This window comes from Ascaphus truei, chromosome 1, assembly GCF_040206685.1.
Source record: "Ascaphus truei isolate aAscTru1 chromosome 1, aAscTru1.hap1, whole genome shotgun sequence".
NCBI lineage: Eukaryota > Metazoa > Chordata > Amphibia > Anura > Ascaphidae > Ascaphus > Ascaphus truei.
In genome coordinates, this window is record NC_134483.1 from 365,533,342 (window position 1) to 365,548,591 (window position 15,250).

The 15,250-nt window shown below is 40.3% G+C and overlaps 1 protein-coding gene across 7 annotated transcripts in view; it reads left to right on the plus strand.

The window, feature by feature from the left end:
• The window catches only part of PCM1 (pericentriolar material 1), a 77,191-nt gene that overhangs the window by 38,072 nt on the left and 23,869 nt on the right, over window positions 1–15,250 (plus strand). For all 7 annotated transcript variants that reach the window (XM_075610096.1, XM_075610094.1, XM_075610090.1 and 4 more), the window contains 6 exons: window positions 976–1,166; window positions 2,683–2,868; window positions 3,243–3,465; window positions 4,780–4,925; window positions 9,881–10,077; window positions 11,121–11,295. In XM_075610096.1, coding sequence (XP_075466211.1) covers window positions 976–1,166; window positions 2,683–2,868; window positions 3,243–3,465; window positions 4,780–4,925; window positions 9,881–10,077; window positions 11,121–11,295 — 1,118 coding nt within the window. The remainder of the gene's footprint in view (window positions 1–975; window positions 1,167–2,682; window positions 2,869–3,242; window positions 3,466–4,779; window positions 4,926–9,880; window positions 10,078–11,120; window positions 11,296–15,250) is intronic.

Consider the following 15,250-nt stretch of genomic DNA (forward strand, 5'->3'; position numbering starts at 1 on the left):
GCCATAAGTTATCGCCCCACAGTCCAACATTAGTTGCCAATAAATTCTGTGATAGTTAACACAGGATCGAAGTTCGACAACAGGTTAGTGAATACTGTCTATAACTTTAATAGGTAATACAAATTAAATGTTTCTGTTGACGTCTTCAATATACATGTCACCAGCTGTCTGTAAAATAACGACTCGTGGCCTACTAGAAATTAATACCACGATAATAAAAATGTTCAACATCAACTTATTTTAATCATTTATTATTGCAATATTGACTATTGTAGCAGTATATTGCCTAACGCTATCCAAGATACACAATTTCACGAGAATTGGGTGGGCCAATGAATGATGGTTGCTTTCATGAGTGCAAAGTCGAAATCAGAGCCACAGTGTGTAGTCATAGGTGTGGTATTAAAGTTGATACCGTCTCCTTTTGTTTCATGTATAATAATTTACAGAAGGGCATAGTTTAAGGAAAAAAGTATGACCTCATTTGAATGAGTCACGTGTGCAATATCAACATGAGCATTTATAAATCGATTGCATCTGTGTTCACGTTTTCATTGGGTCATGAATACCATAGTTGTCTCATAGCATTTAAGATTTTTCTGTCTGTATGCTAAAGATTTACTGATTAATAATGTGCTCCTTTCTGTTAAGTAAATCAGTTTATGCCATGAATTTGTATGTGAGATAAGATTTTACAAAGCATTTCCAACCAGGTAATTGTCCTTTTTTTCTATTGGAGACACTACAACACTTTCAGCAAAGAAAATTAATTTTCTTTATATTGTATGTTGTATCCAACAGTTTTGAAACGCTTGTTTAGTGTTCGCATTTGAAACATTTAAAATGGAATAATTTTTCTTCCAGGTATGACTGGTGTGCACGCACTGATATTTTTATGAGCTCTAAAGAAAATGTGATGTCTATTTAAAGCACTTTTCCGCTGTACGACTGAATATTTTATTGTCTCTTGTGAAGGTGTGGTCTGAGATCCGTAGACACCAAATTTTACGAGAAGATTTGAGACAGCGAAGAAAGCAGTTGGAGACCTTGATGGCTGAGCATCAGAAGAGACAAGGACTAACCGAAACCATCTCTACCACTGGCGCTTCTTTGAGAAGTGATGACTCTGATACACAGGGCCTTCAGCAGCCAAGCCGGACTGAGAAGTGAGTGTTTTGCCAAAGGTATGAAGTCTGATGGGTTTGCCACAAGACAGACAATCTATCTCGCAAATAGGAAGCCCATTCTCAGTTTAAAGTGCCTATCCCTCTGTAGAACCCAAGAGTTCTCACAAACAGGTTGTTTTTAAAGCAACCGTTCCTTTTACCTTATGCAGTTGGTTATCCATGTTTAGAGAAATGGGAAGGAAAATATTGCAGGGCTTGTTATAAACACAGTCACGCGGCAAGGAAAAAAATTACTTTAACAGCTCATCAATGTACTAGGCTTTCCTAGAAAACTTTAGTTACTCTTAAAACAGCAATCTTCTGCTCATCATAAAAAACACTTCCATTTTCTTTTTACCATTGCAAAGCATTTCACTGCTATCCTCTGTAATTAGGCACTTTGCTATCCACCCTATTAAAATTATGTAGTTTAATGCTAGAGATTACTTGTAAATATTTGCCTCCCTGCGGGTTTCACTCATTAAAACAGAAGTTGTTATGGTAACAACTGGTACCAGGGAATCCATAAACCAGTGAATACAGACGGGCCCCACTAATACGGCGTGTTCCGTTCTATGGCCCTGCCACAAAGCGAAAATTGCCAGAAAGCGGAACCGGCGATTTTCGGTGTCTCCTGTAGGTCTGCGCAGACCCCGTTCTGCGCATGTGCAACCTCAGCAGCCCCCGTTCTGCGCATGCGCAGACTTGGCGGCCCCCTTCTCGGGAACGCCATATGAGCGGAACGCTGAAAACCCTGCTGTACATTAAAAAAATGCCACGTTAGTGGATGTACGTCTCTATTTGTACCAGGCCACTTAAAAAAAAAAAAAAAATTGGGTGGGGAATGGCTGCTTTCTGGAAGTTATTTGGTGTGAATGCATTTTTGTTTTTTCTTTGGGCATGAACAATTTGTCTTGAATAAAAGTGGACACAGTGCATTTCTCATGTTTGGCTAATCGTGGTATTCTATTAACCCCTTTGCTGACAGAAGGCTCAGTAGTGTGTGAACCTTGCCAACATTGCTGCCAGCTAGGTGGTTTACAAATAGGCAATGGTGATTACCAGATTGTAAATGATCAGATCCGCAAACGTACTTATCGCAGAAAAGAATAGGTAAAGATTGCATTAACTTTCCAAAGAATTTTGGTTAATTGCAAACATCATCCCTACCATTAGTTAATTGTGGTCCCATGAGGGATTACTGCTTTAAAGAACTATATAATAGAATACACTCAGAATAATAATGAGAAGGGTGGGGGGGTACAACTACCGGTGCTCCTGGTCCAGGAAAAACCTGTGCAATAATCCCAGTCAATATGGAGAAGTGAAGGTTTAGCCATTTAATCTTGAGAGAGGCTGACTGGGGCCGAAACGTTGAAATACTGGCTCAATAAATCTACTTTATTCAAATCTGAAGTGCCCTGCTTCTCCTTCGCTTCCTCCTGCTTTAAAGAACATACAGACAATTCAAATCACAATCTTCTATGTTTGTACAACCCATTTTCCTTTTTATTAGAACAATGGCAACTTGGGGAGGCTCCACACAGTGTGAACTTGATGAAGAGGATGACGATGGCTGCCTTTCAGAGGCAAATCAAGAAGAGGAAGAGGAAGATCAAGATGTCACCTTCAGCGAAAATGTCTGTTATCCTCCAAACAGCATGAGTCGGAGTGCTATCAGTTCAAAGGGCAGCAAGAACGGGTTAGTATTTTAGTTTTGTTACTGTTTTTTACATTTAATCCACCCAGAATTGCCGTCACCTACTACACCCGGAATTCATCTTCTGGACCTTAAATTGAATAGTTCTTAAACAAATTATATTTGAAAACAAAATGTGCAGCATCTGGGCAATGTTGGGTGTACAAATTGCACGGTTGCATCCCTTTTTGTGGACACGTGCAGAGCCTCTAAACATGGACCAATGTGTTAATTTCCAACCTTCTCATTTGGGCATCACAGATGGAATTTCATTAAGAATCATGATTTACATTACATTACATTATGGTTATAATATAAATGAGGTGGAAATTCAAACTTTGTTTACTGTTTTTAAAGTTTAATGCTATTTTCTTCAGCTGGAAAAACCAACGTCCATTTTCAGTTGATGGCAATTATCGTCCCTCTCCTAAAACAAGACAGCAGCAGAATATCAGCATGCAACGACAGGAAAACCTGAGATGGGTGTCTGAGCTTTCTCAAGTGGAGGAGAAAGAACACTGGCAGGAGCAAATAAACCAGCTGAAGAAACAACTTGAGTTTAGCACCAATATCTGTCAGACATTAATGCAGGATCAGCAGGTATTTTACTGGTGTTCTGTGTGACATCTAGATCTTATCTTTCCAGACTCCTCATACATACACTTTTGCTTTTATATTCAATACCTGCATGATGTCAAGTAATACAACGACCCAAATGTGTTCTGTAAAGTTACTGTGTATCATTCGTAATGGTCCTTTTATTGTCCGATATCTTCACAAATCTAAGAAGTAAACATTGATCAAGAGCTCACAATAGTCTCCTCACTGCATGTTTTTTATGATAGACTCCAGCAACAATGACTGATCTCCTTGGCACTATTTGGAAGTCCATGAATCGTATTATCAGAAGGTTTTTCTGATGGTATGGGTTGACTTTGCGGCTCATAGGACTGATATTAATGGGTTTCTAAATGAAGTGATTCCTTTTACTGCTATGCTACAATTACAGTAAAAGCAAATTCAGTCAATTCCCAGATGTTACTTAAGATATTAACGCTGTACTTGGCACGAGGAACCGAATTTTTGCCTGTATTTCACCTTTTTATGAACTGAGTGCTATCAAAATTGTTGTAAACTTTGTTTTGTAGAAGTCCTTGCATTTCTTTAAGGACATTACTTTGTAGGGTTTCTTGGTACCTAATGAAATAGTTTAAACGTCAAATGTTGCCTCGTTTATACTTAAACAGGAATGGAGTGTCTCAATGTTTTGGGGTATTTTTGGTACCATGAAATGGGAGTTAGAATCTCTTGTTGATGCAGAGATTCGGTTTTGGTAATTGGAGCCGCATTTCAAGTGGCTTCAGTGGGAATTCCCAAACACAACTGTCTCAACTTGTGACTACAAAAATATAATTGGAGAGAGCCAGCATGAAGAGCTTCTGAACCCACTTCCCGTTTGTAACGTTCTTAATTGCTCTCCCTCTGGTTATGCTGCGGAATATAATGTAGAGCGGAGGCCTCATATTGGAGGAGCTAGTTTGTTTTTTGTTTTTGTTTTATTTAAAGAGCCACTTTATGTTCAGATTTCTTTTTAGGGTTTTCTTTTTTTGTGGGCTCACAAGAGATGTTTGTTGTATGTCTTGACATTCTAAATGCAATCCTGTGAAACATTTTTTGCATTAATGGGTATCTCTTAATGTAAAAGGATTTATTGGAAAATTGCAATACAACAAATGTCATCTAAAATAGTCATATGAATTGCACATTTAATGTAACGATTTGGTTATATGTAACATGACTGCAAGGAGTTGACTAATTGTTGCTTCAATACTGTCTGACCTAAAACCAAAAACATTTATTCTTTGTTTTGGCAAATGACGTGTAAAAAAAATAATCTCTTCCATTTTATTTTAGACTCTCTCCTATCTACTCCAGAGTTTGCTTACAAGTCCCTACAGTGTAATTCCAAATAATGTGGGTTCGCCACAAGTGCACGTTCTAATGCATCAGCTGAATCAGTGCTACACTCAACTTACATGGCAACAAAACAATGTTCAGAGGTGGGTGTGAGTGAATACCATTAGTGTAAAATAAAAAATATATTTTTGGGGTGACCATAACAAAGCTGACGTATGAAAGGTGTTGTGCTCTTCATTTAAATGGAGTAAGCTACAATGTGAAGCAATTTTTGGAATTTCTTCAATTGATTAAAAGCAGCAGTAGCCCCAATATGCTTTTTTGCTACTCCCTTGTCTGTACCCACCTATACTTGCAGTCTGTCTGTCTGTCTGTCTGTCTGTCTCATTGTTTTGCTAATGTGGCTTCTATTTTGTTTATTTTTTATATACAGTAAATAGCTAGAATGAATATAGGCACTCACTGGTACATTAAATCAAGTGCAAACATTTTTCAGTATTGATGCTATAAATAAAACTTTTGGACTTAATTTAAGATGCCTGCGAGTGCCTATCTTCTATCAGAATGTATGGTCACCACTATTATTTGTGCACCTAGGCCAAGTTCGCCAAAGTTACGAGAGGGGTGTCCCACTGTCTGTCCATATCTTCTCACTGCCTCAAAGTGGCGGGAAGGTGGCAACGTGTTCAAAAAGATATTTAGTAGCACTTGTGCATGTATGTTTAACCATACTATGAAAGCATGAACAATATACTTCACTAGAAAACGAAGGAGGAAAAATGAAGCACTATATCCAGCTATAAATACAGCAATGAAACCAACAGGAGTACGTACCAAAATAAAAGCTATTTAATGGGTCAGATAAAGGACTGTAGAGGTCCGAAACGCGTAGGTGTGTTTGTTACTTTGTTCTGACCCATTAAATAGCTTTTATTTTGGTACGTACTCCTGTTGGTTTCATGGCTGTATTTACAGCTGAATATAGTGCTTCGTTTTTCCTCCTTCGTTTTCTGCATCAAGATTCCCTGTTAACGGACGCACATTCAACCCTGACAAAGGACACTGGATACATTGGACTTGCTGTTTATGGTGGATGAAGATTCCCAAGTGAGTTTATTCCATGTCATTATGTCTGTTCTAAGGATGTTTCATCTACCGGTCACCTGCATGTGTTATTGATACTTTCCTTACTACCTGGCTTTGTGGGCTAGTTTTTTACCGGGCTGCATCCTAGAGACATCTAATTATATCAATTATTAAGGGTTGTCTTCCATTTCTATATATCATTTTTGCTATACGGTTTGTCTTGAGAGCACCACACACATTTTTTTCTTATAATATACTTGACTAAACTGGGAGAGGTACTTGCCAACATGCAAATGAGGCCCTAACCCCCAAATAAGGAAAAGCAATTGCCCTCATTCTCCAGAGATAAGATTGTCCCTGGGCTTGACCGCATTAGAATGAAGGCAGCGTGTACCAAGAATCCCTAGAGGTAAAACGAACGCTGTTGTTCAGACCCACATCTGTTTACCGACAACTGCTGAACTGTCTCCTGTGAGGGAACACTGCAAGAACTGTAAGACTAACTTTAAAAGATTAAATGGCCTTCGTGAAGTGAGAAGAAAAGATGAAGGCCTGATTAACCTTAAAAGCGGACCATTATAGTATTAGAAGTACTGAAAATTGAAGGATCAGTGGAGTAGGCTTCATCATTAACAAGAGATGGAGAAACAACATAGTGCAGTATGAAAGCTCATTGCAAATAGCAACCATTCATTTGACAGAGATACATGTGTCAAATAATTTAAGTGTATGCCCCAAAATCAAGTCATAAAGACAATTAATTGAAAGACTTTTACCATTAAATCAAACAACTTAAAAACAAAGGAAATTGTCAAAAAGATCGTTATAGGAGATTTTAATTGCAAAGATTTGTGCCCAGCAGAAAGACTAGGTATTGATGATTACGGTAACCGGAATTAACATGGAGACAGATTGATACAATTCATGAATCATGAATTAATTCAAGAAAAATCCAAATAGAAAATGGATATTGAATGGATCCAATGGAATCAATAATTAAATAGACTATATCCTGTTTAACAAGAAACACGTGATTGTGAGACTGCCATCTTCAACCATTTTGACGCAAGGAGAAATCACCGATTGGTTCGCTTCAAATTAGATCTGAATGGACAGAAGAAAATTGCTTTTAAAAAGAAGGCAATCGACTGCAAGAACCTCAAGAATAACGGCAGAGAATTTCAACTAGAACTGAAAATTCACTTCAGCTTGCTCGACATGCATTGGGATACTTTAACAACAATCACGAACGACTTATCAAGATTGTAGTTGAAAGTGGAGGAATAGCTAAAAAAATATCTAAAACAGATCAATAAATTATACAATCCCAAGATGCAAGAAGAATTGAAAATTGAGATCTGTGCAAAACGACCCGCAAAGTATACTGTAGCAGAAGATGTAAGAAAATGTAACTGATATGGTGATGAAGACTATCGAAGATAAAAGCTCAAATATGCAAACCGCGACTAATTTGGGCGAAGCAAATCATTACACTTAAACAAGGTGGATCAATAATAAAAGACACTGCACTTATTATAGAGAGAGTTGAGAACTTCTACATGAAATTGTACCAGAACACTGATCACACAGGGCATAATGCAGCAGAGGATGAGTGGAAAGAAACACCCAATGATGTACCATGCGTCATTCAAGAAGTGGCAAAAGCAATAAAATGTATGAAGATTGAGAAGGCTCCCAGGGAAAAGGGAATTGCAACTGAACTCTTGAAAAAATAACCAGTAGAGAAAATTCTTGCATAACTTTAACATGTTGCTTGAAGAACAGGAAAATTCCAGAGAAATGCCATAGTTCTCATCTACAAGAAAGACCAGGACTGAAAGTAGACTGATCTGTAGTGCAATCACTTCACAACATTTTTAAAAAGATGCTCCCTAATCGGCTACAACAGACCCTGTATATCGCCCAGCTTGGAGAACAAACAGGTTTTTGCAGTGGATACAACACAAGTCGTACAAAAAGTAATTTCCCAAAGTAAGGAACACAATCTACCACTCGACTTAGGACTCCGATTACGAAAAGGCTTTTGATTCTGTGTACAGCTCAGCAGTTCTAAATGCATTGAGCAAGCGTTGATGAAACGTACATCGATATTATAAAGAACATTTACTAGAATGCAACATAACATCAACCATTAGATTAAATGAAGATAAAAGCAAGATGAAGATCAGCAAGACATTTCATTGGGAAGACAAAGGAATCAAAATCAACCGTGAATTCTTGAGCCACCTACGACTTAAAAATTACATTTTTTATTTTTGCCACAAGTTCAGAAGACCTCCAGCAACACATCTGCAAACTCTCCAAATCTTCTCTGTTACTTAAGAAATATATGTATAGGAATCTCAGCAAGACCAAAGTGATCACCAAATGTGTTTTAACTGCAGAGATTGAAATAAATGGAATAGAAGTCTAAGACTGTCTACCTTGGCCAGAAAATCACATGGGATAAGAATCTTTTGAATTTAATCAACAGGAAAATGCAGATGAGATGGAGGGTGTTTGGAAGAAACAAGACCATTTTTCAAGCGAGCCTTCTACTGTGCCTCAGTTTTTGACCAGTGTATTCTGCCTGTGCTCACATATGGATGTGAAACTTTGATCCTAAATACAAAGATAATTCAGAAGCTTCAGACAACGCAAAGTATGGACAGAGATGTATGCTGGGTATTACCCGAAGATCACCTCTGTTGATGGAACACACTTACTTTTCTACCCCTGACCTTACACCTGCTGTACAGACCAAAGTTTCTGAATGTCTCTCTGCTAGATCATCCTGGATGGCCCTCCGCCGACTTAAACTTAACATAGCAATAACAGAGCTCCTCATACTTTCTCCTAGACCTGGCCATACTGCCTCCTTCCACATTACTTTTGGAAGTACTATCCTTCACCCAGTAGCCCAAGCACGCTTCCTAGGTGTCACACCCGACACCTCTCACATTCAAAAGGTAGCTAAAACCTGTCATATTTTCCTCCACAAATTTACCAAGATACACCCTTTCCTCTGTTGCTCGACTGCTAAAACTCTGACTCGGACCCTAATTCTCTTCCGTCTCGACTATTGTAGCCTCCTGCTGTTTGGCCTTCCTGCCTCTATCCTATCCTACAATCTATCCTAAACGCTGCTCCCAGAGTCACTCTACTCTTTCCTAAATCTGTCTCGGCGTCTCCCCTGCTGAAGTTCCTCGCTTGGCTTCCTATCAAATTCCATATCACACTGAATTACCCTCCTCACTTTTAAAGCTTTACACTCTTCTGCCCCTCCTTAAATCTCAGCCCTAATTTCTCGCTTTGCATCATCCTGACTCTTGCGTTCCACTCAAGGATGTCTTATCTCTACCCCTTTGTATCTAAAGCCCTCTCCCGCCTTAAACCTTTCTCACTGACTGCCCCACACCTCTGTAATGCCCCCCCCCTCAATATCCAACTCGCCCCCTCTCTATCCACATTTAAGGCAAAAACACACCTGCTTAAGAAAGCATATGAGTAGCTCCGTGGCTGATACTTTACACATCAAACATAAAGCTTGGCCCCTTGCAGGCGCACTTACCAGAATGCCCTCCTCCTGTCTTTGTACGTTCTTCCTACCAACCAATTAGATTGTAAGCTCTTCGGAGCAGGGACTCCTTTTCCTAAATGTTCCTTTTATGTCTGAAGCTCTTATTCCCATGATCTGTTATTTGTATTATTTGTTATTTATATGCTTGTCACGTGTATTACTGCTGTGAAGCGCTATGCACATTAATATGCATGCATGCATACATACGTGACATCACATGGGTGAAGAATTTGACAGTGAGCTGGACATATCACAAGAAGAAATTACCATTGTTGGAGAAAGACTTGACTCCAAGGGAAATTAAAAGACAGAAAATTTGTTGGAGAAAGAGGCTTGCAATCGCTGTAAATGGAAGATCTCTGGGAAGGTGTCTGTCCGTCTGTCTGTACACATTTAAATATTAAACTTCACTAACAGATTTCTCATTTACAGGATTAAGCAAATGTTAAATGATCTGATGCGTGAGCAACAGGAAAATGGTCATCAAGATAGCCACCCGAGAAAGGAGAGAGGCAGCAATATGCCACCACCTACATCTCCCACTGTATTTACTCCCTACAGTTTCCTTCATCCACCTATGAACTTCTTCAATATGCCTGCATTTGCCAATGTCCCTAGCATGGTACCAGGTATTTGACTGCGTTAATTTAAACTTTTTATTCTTTCACAAATTGCTTACACATGACTGAATAGGGCAGCGGTGCGCAAACTGTGAGGGCGGGACAATTTTGTTGGGGAGGCATGGGTGTTCACAGAAGCCCTGCGCTCTTCCCCACAGCATTTAAACTAAATGCCGAGGGAGGCGTGAGGCCTCTAACTCACTTACCTGCTCTCTGCAGGTCTTCAGCGACGCGGCGTCAAGTGACACTGCGAGGTCATGTGACGCAATGCGGCGTCAAAATTACGTGGCGGGGTCATTGGGAGAGGGTTGGTGGTGCCCTGGCATAGGGCATAATGTTGAAAGTTTGCAGGAAAGTTGTGATACCGAGCAACAGTTTTTAATCCAACATTTCTCTCTGCATTTGTTCCGTGTGTTGTATTATTGAGGTCAGATTAGAGTTTTTAAGAAGCTCAACATATTTCTTGACATTCTGTAAACTCGAGATTTACTGTAACTTTTTTTGCAGAATAAGGTTAGATATAGTTTTTCTTTCTTGCTCTTTTAAAATGCTATGTTAAAGCCGCATTATAAACTACAGAAACATTGTTGAAATGAAATGCCATATTCACTCTTATTTTTATTTTTTTTCTTGATTAACCTGCATAGATGTGTTAGAAGATATGTTTCCGTTACTCGATTTTGTGATTGACATACACTGCTGACAAGTTCTTAAGTGTAGGAAGACTCCTTTCATAACAACCGCCTTGTAGGCCTTGAAAGTGAATCTCTATGCCCATTTATATCCCTGCATTGACTTGTTTATGTATCATCTGCGTGAAAACAGTGTTGCTTGCATACATGTTTTTGTTTTTTTTCCTCAAATATATATGGAAAATAGAACATTATTACTTCCAAGTACCTAAAATTGTTGTAGCTTTTACAAACCATTTGAAACATTTGTGTTTGGTACAGATGGTGTGCTTTAGAGTTGGGTGACACTTTTTTGCTAATGTGTCTTCTATCGCCTATTTTTTTAGATATACATTTGCGGTTCAATTTTTTTTGTTACAGGTATGAACTTTACTCCTGTGTTTCAACCTGGTTTTCGAGATTTCACCCGTAATGTTGGTTCTCAACCCGATGAGCCTTTCCAACCACATGAGCAAAACACTTCTGGAAAGACAGAGTACATGGCTTTCCCCAAACCCTTTGAAAGCAATTCATCAAGTGCAACAGAAAAACAAAGGTATTGGTCTTGTCCCCTTTTCTATGTGTTGTAACAGAACATTTTACTAATTGCTGAAATTACAAGGGAATTACAAGCTAATAGCCTTCCGACCACTTAGATCTAACCTCTTGACTTTATCATTAGGATAATAGAATTATTTCTATTGTATAGCACTGGCAATGTATGTAGCTCTGGGCAGACAAAAACCCAAAAATACAGCTCCTAGTGCACAACTTGTCAATCAACGTTCTGTTCTGGGACTTCTCCTTTTCTCTCTACACACTATGATTTGGTGACCTAATCAACTTTTTTGGCCTTATCTTACGCAAATATATCTATCCACCCCCTACCCTCACTCCTGCAATCCAGTTCCAAGTCTCTGGTTGCCTCTTGGCTTATAACTTGTTGATGGTGCTCCTCCTTAAACGTAATGTCTGAAACTGAGCTCCTCATATTCCCCCTAAAACTGGCTGTGAGGGTGTAACCAGGCTCACAATAAAGGTTTAAGCCTGTTTGGTTACCTCAGATCCATGTATTGGGGTTCCATAGTGTCAGCTCTTGAGCCCAGGGTTTGTACATGCATAACCTGTAATGTCTACTAGTAATAAAGTATTTTATGTGATTTTACCTTTCCTGGAGTGCCAGCAAGCAGAGATTGCTGTGGTATGGGTTTCAAGGGGGGTTTTGTGGAGAAAGTGTTGTCAAAATGTGCCTAGGTAGCCGGGTTCCAAAGTTGCTGGATACCCCAAAAATGTACTCAGGAATCATGAGTGATACAAGTAGGCACATTGTTCCGGCAATACCTCCCCTTGAAAACGCTTTCGCGACTCACCACCTAAGCGTTCCCAGCTTCTGCACAGACCAGAAAGGTAAAAGGGGCATAGGGATGTGTGGTGTCCCTGAAACCGTTAAGGGAGATACCCAGTAAGTGCCAGGTCACCCAGAACCGGTATGGGGGTTCTGAGGTGCTCCAACCATACATATAAGGTTGTGAGGGGATTCTTAGAATCCATACTAAGTCTGCAATAGTGTGTGGGGAATATGGCTAGTGAAAAATAAAGTGCAGCTTTTTATTCTATTTCCCATACTAGATAGACTTAGGTTTTTAAAGTGTATATTTTATTAACAGTGTGTTAAGTACATATATGCTTTGTCACAGTAAATGAGCTGGGACTTTCAGAACCAATGTTCTGACAGCCCACTGGGGCTACCAACTTGGTGCCTGTAAGTCTGACAGGACATCGGAGATGAAAGCCACAGAGGATGTCTGAGGTGTCAAGACCATTTGGGCAGGAGGTAAGAGCCAGTACCCACGTCCTGGGATGAATGGAAGTTCTCCGAATTTCCATTTTCTCCACCAGACTTTGAGGAGCCCAACCCAGCATGGGGCTTCTGAATAGCAAGTGGCTGAGGTGGCAACCTTGCACATGCCCGTGGCAGATACAGCACCCCTACCTGCCTGGCTTCGCAAGACCAGCATCGCTCTGATTAGCTGGTTAGGAAACTCCCACACCCGGATTGGCTGCAAGGTTTTGGGAATGAAACTCGGAAGTATTATAACCCTCTGAGCCAATCAGATTTGTAGATTCTAAGCACCAAGTCCAGCAAGTAAATTCAAATCATCTGAAGAGAGGGGAGCGGTGACGTCTGGATTTCCAGGCTGATTTCAGTTCCATGACATTTCGGGCTAGGTCCCTGTTAGGGTAAGCTTTTGGATTTAGAAGCCCCTGCACCTAGGAAAGTCTAGTTTTCACCCACAGACGCCCAGTAAGTGTCTTTTCTTATGTAGTTTGTGTAACATTGTGGGTCTGCTTTTCCTGTGAATAAATTTACAATTTATTTCATTTACCTGTTTTGCTCAATGTATGATCCTGGTAAAAAGGTGTAAATGCCTGGTCTCCAGTGACATTGACATAATATCCCCTTTTTCCATCACCATGCACGGTACTACCATCTATCCTCTCGCCAAAGCACGTTGCCTAGGAGTGATATTTTTCTCCCTCCTTACTGTTGCTAAAATTTGTTGCTACTTCCTCCACAACATTGCCGATAACCACTCTTTCCTCTTGTCAATCTACTGCTAAAACTAATGCATGCCCTTATCCTCTCCCGTCTAGATTATTGTAACATACTGCTAACAGGCCTCCGGCCTCACAAGTTTCTCCTTTGCGATATATCCAAAATTCTGCTGCTCGAATAATTTCATTTTCTCCCAAAACCGGCTATTCTAGTCTCCTCCTTAAATCTTCTGGCTTCCCATCAAGTTTTGGATCAAGTACTAAGTTCTCCTTACATTCAAGAATCTCCACTCATCTGCTCCTCCCTACATATCAGATCTGATTTCTTGTTATGCCCCTGTCGTCTCCTGTGCTCGACCCATTACAGTCTTTTTTTCCATACCTTTCACCTCTAAAGCTTTCTAAAGAAAGGCCTCAAACATTTTCCCTCACTGCCTCTTTACCTGTGGAACTCACGCTGTATACACCTATCACCGTTTCTCTCCACCTCTGTCAAACTTAAAACTCACCTCTTAAATTAAGTGTTTCAATAGCCTAGTCTCTTTGTTACCGTCTCACACCCACAGTCGCTCCTAGCAACCATTGTGGCCATCTACTGCACTTATTCCCTCACCTGCTGTCTCTGTAAGGCTGCATCCACGCTAGCGCTTAGTGCGCTCATGCTTGAGAGCGGCGACATCACCAACTCTCCAGACATAAGCACTCGGCTGTCCTACAATAATTTCAGAGCAGAGCGGGGGGGTGTGTCTGTGTGTGTGTCCCTCCATTCTCCACCCCCTGCCCCTTCCCTCTCTCCCCCCCCTTCTCACCTCTCTCCAGGACTCTCTCTGGAACACTTCTGAAACATTTCAATTTTTCAATTATCTATTCCTATGTGGTGCAGCAAAAATAAGCAGTACTCGGGGTTGCCACCTTTAACTGAGGCCGACCCTGAGAAAATACAAACGTACATCTCCCTCTGGTGCAGTGCTTAGAGAAGTGGACATGTATATGAGAAATCAAGGATTCAATTCATAAAGTATATACTGGTAATATAATAATATATCAATTATACTACACCAGGCGGGTATTGAACCCCTGATACTTCATATGCTAGTGCAATTTTCTAACTGCTACACCACAGAGGATGTTCTGACTTTTAAACAACCTTAACATTGCAGTAAATCTCCCAATTAGAATACACCATACAAACCTCTATAGGGTTGTTAAGAGGATAATTATCTACCCACATTGTGGTGTAGTGATTGGAGCCGGGGACCGGTATATGAAACGATCGAGGATTCAATTCCTGCATGGTATGGTATATAAAAGCAGGGGAAAGGGGAAAGGGGAAAGGGGAAAGGGGAAGGGGGAAGGGGGAAGAGGGGAAGGGGGAAGGGGGAAGGGATGTGTGGTGTTTGTGTCAACCCGGCAGTAATGCACACAAGCAAAAGTTTATTGTGGCTCAATTCACATGCAGGAAATGTGTTGCACTATGATTGGTTGGCTACAGGCTGCTTTGGGGATTGGTTGTTGGGCTGTCATTGGTCAGAGAAGGCTCATGTGACCCTGCTCTACGCTCGAAACTCAAATGTAACTCTCTCCAAGCACCAAGCTTTGGAGAGCGTAAGTGCCTGCGCGCACCGCTTGAGCGTGAAGATCAAGATTAAAAGTAAACGCGCCATGCGCCAAGCACGCTCTGCGCTTGCGTGGATGCAGCTTAAGTCTTCCCAACATACTACTTGGATTGTAAGCTCTTTGGGGCAGGAATTTCATGTCCAATTGTATGATTTTTGTTTGCTTGCACATGTATTACTGTATTGTCACTTTTTGTGCACCTGTGGGCGCTATATAAAGACATACAATCACTTGGACAGAGTCACTAGCTTCACACATTTAATAAATGTAAATGTTTTCTTAACACACTTAAAGATATGAACTTAAAAAATTGAATTATTCTTTCAGAATTGCTTTTT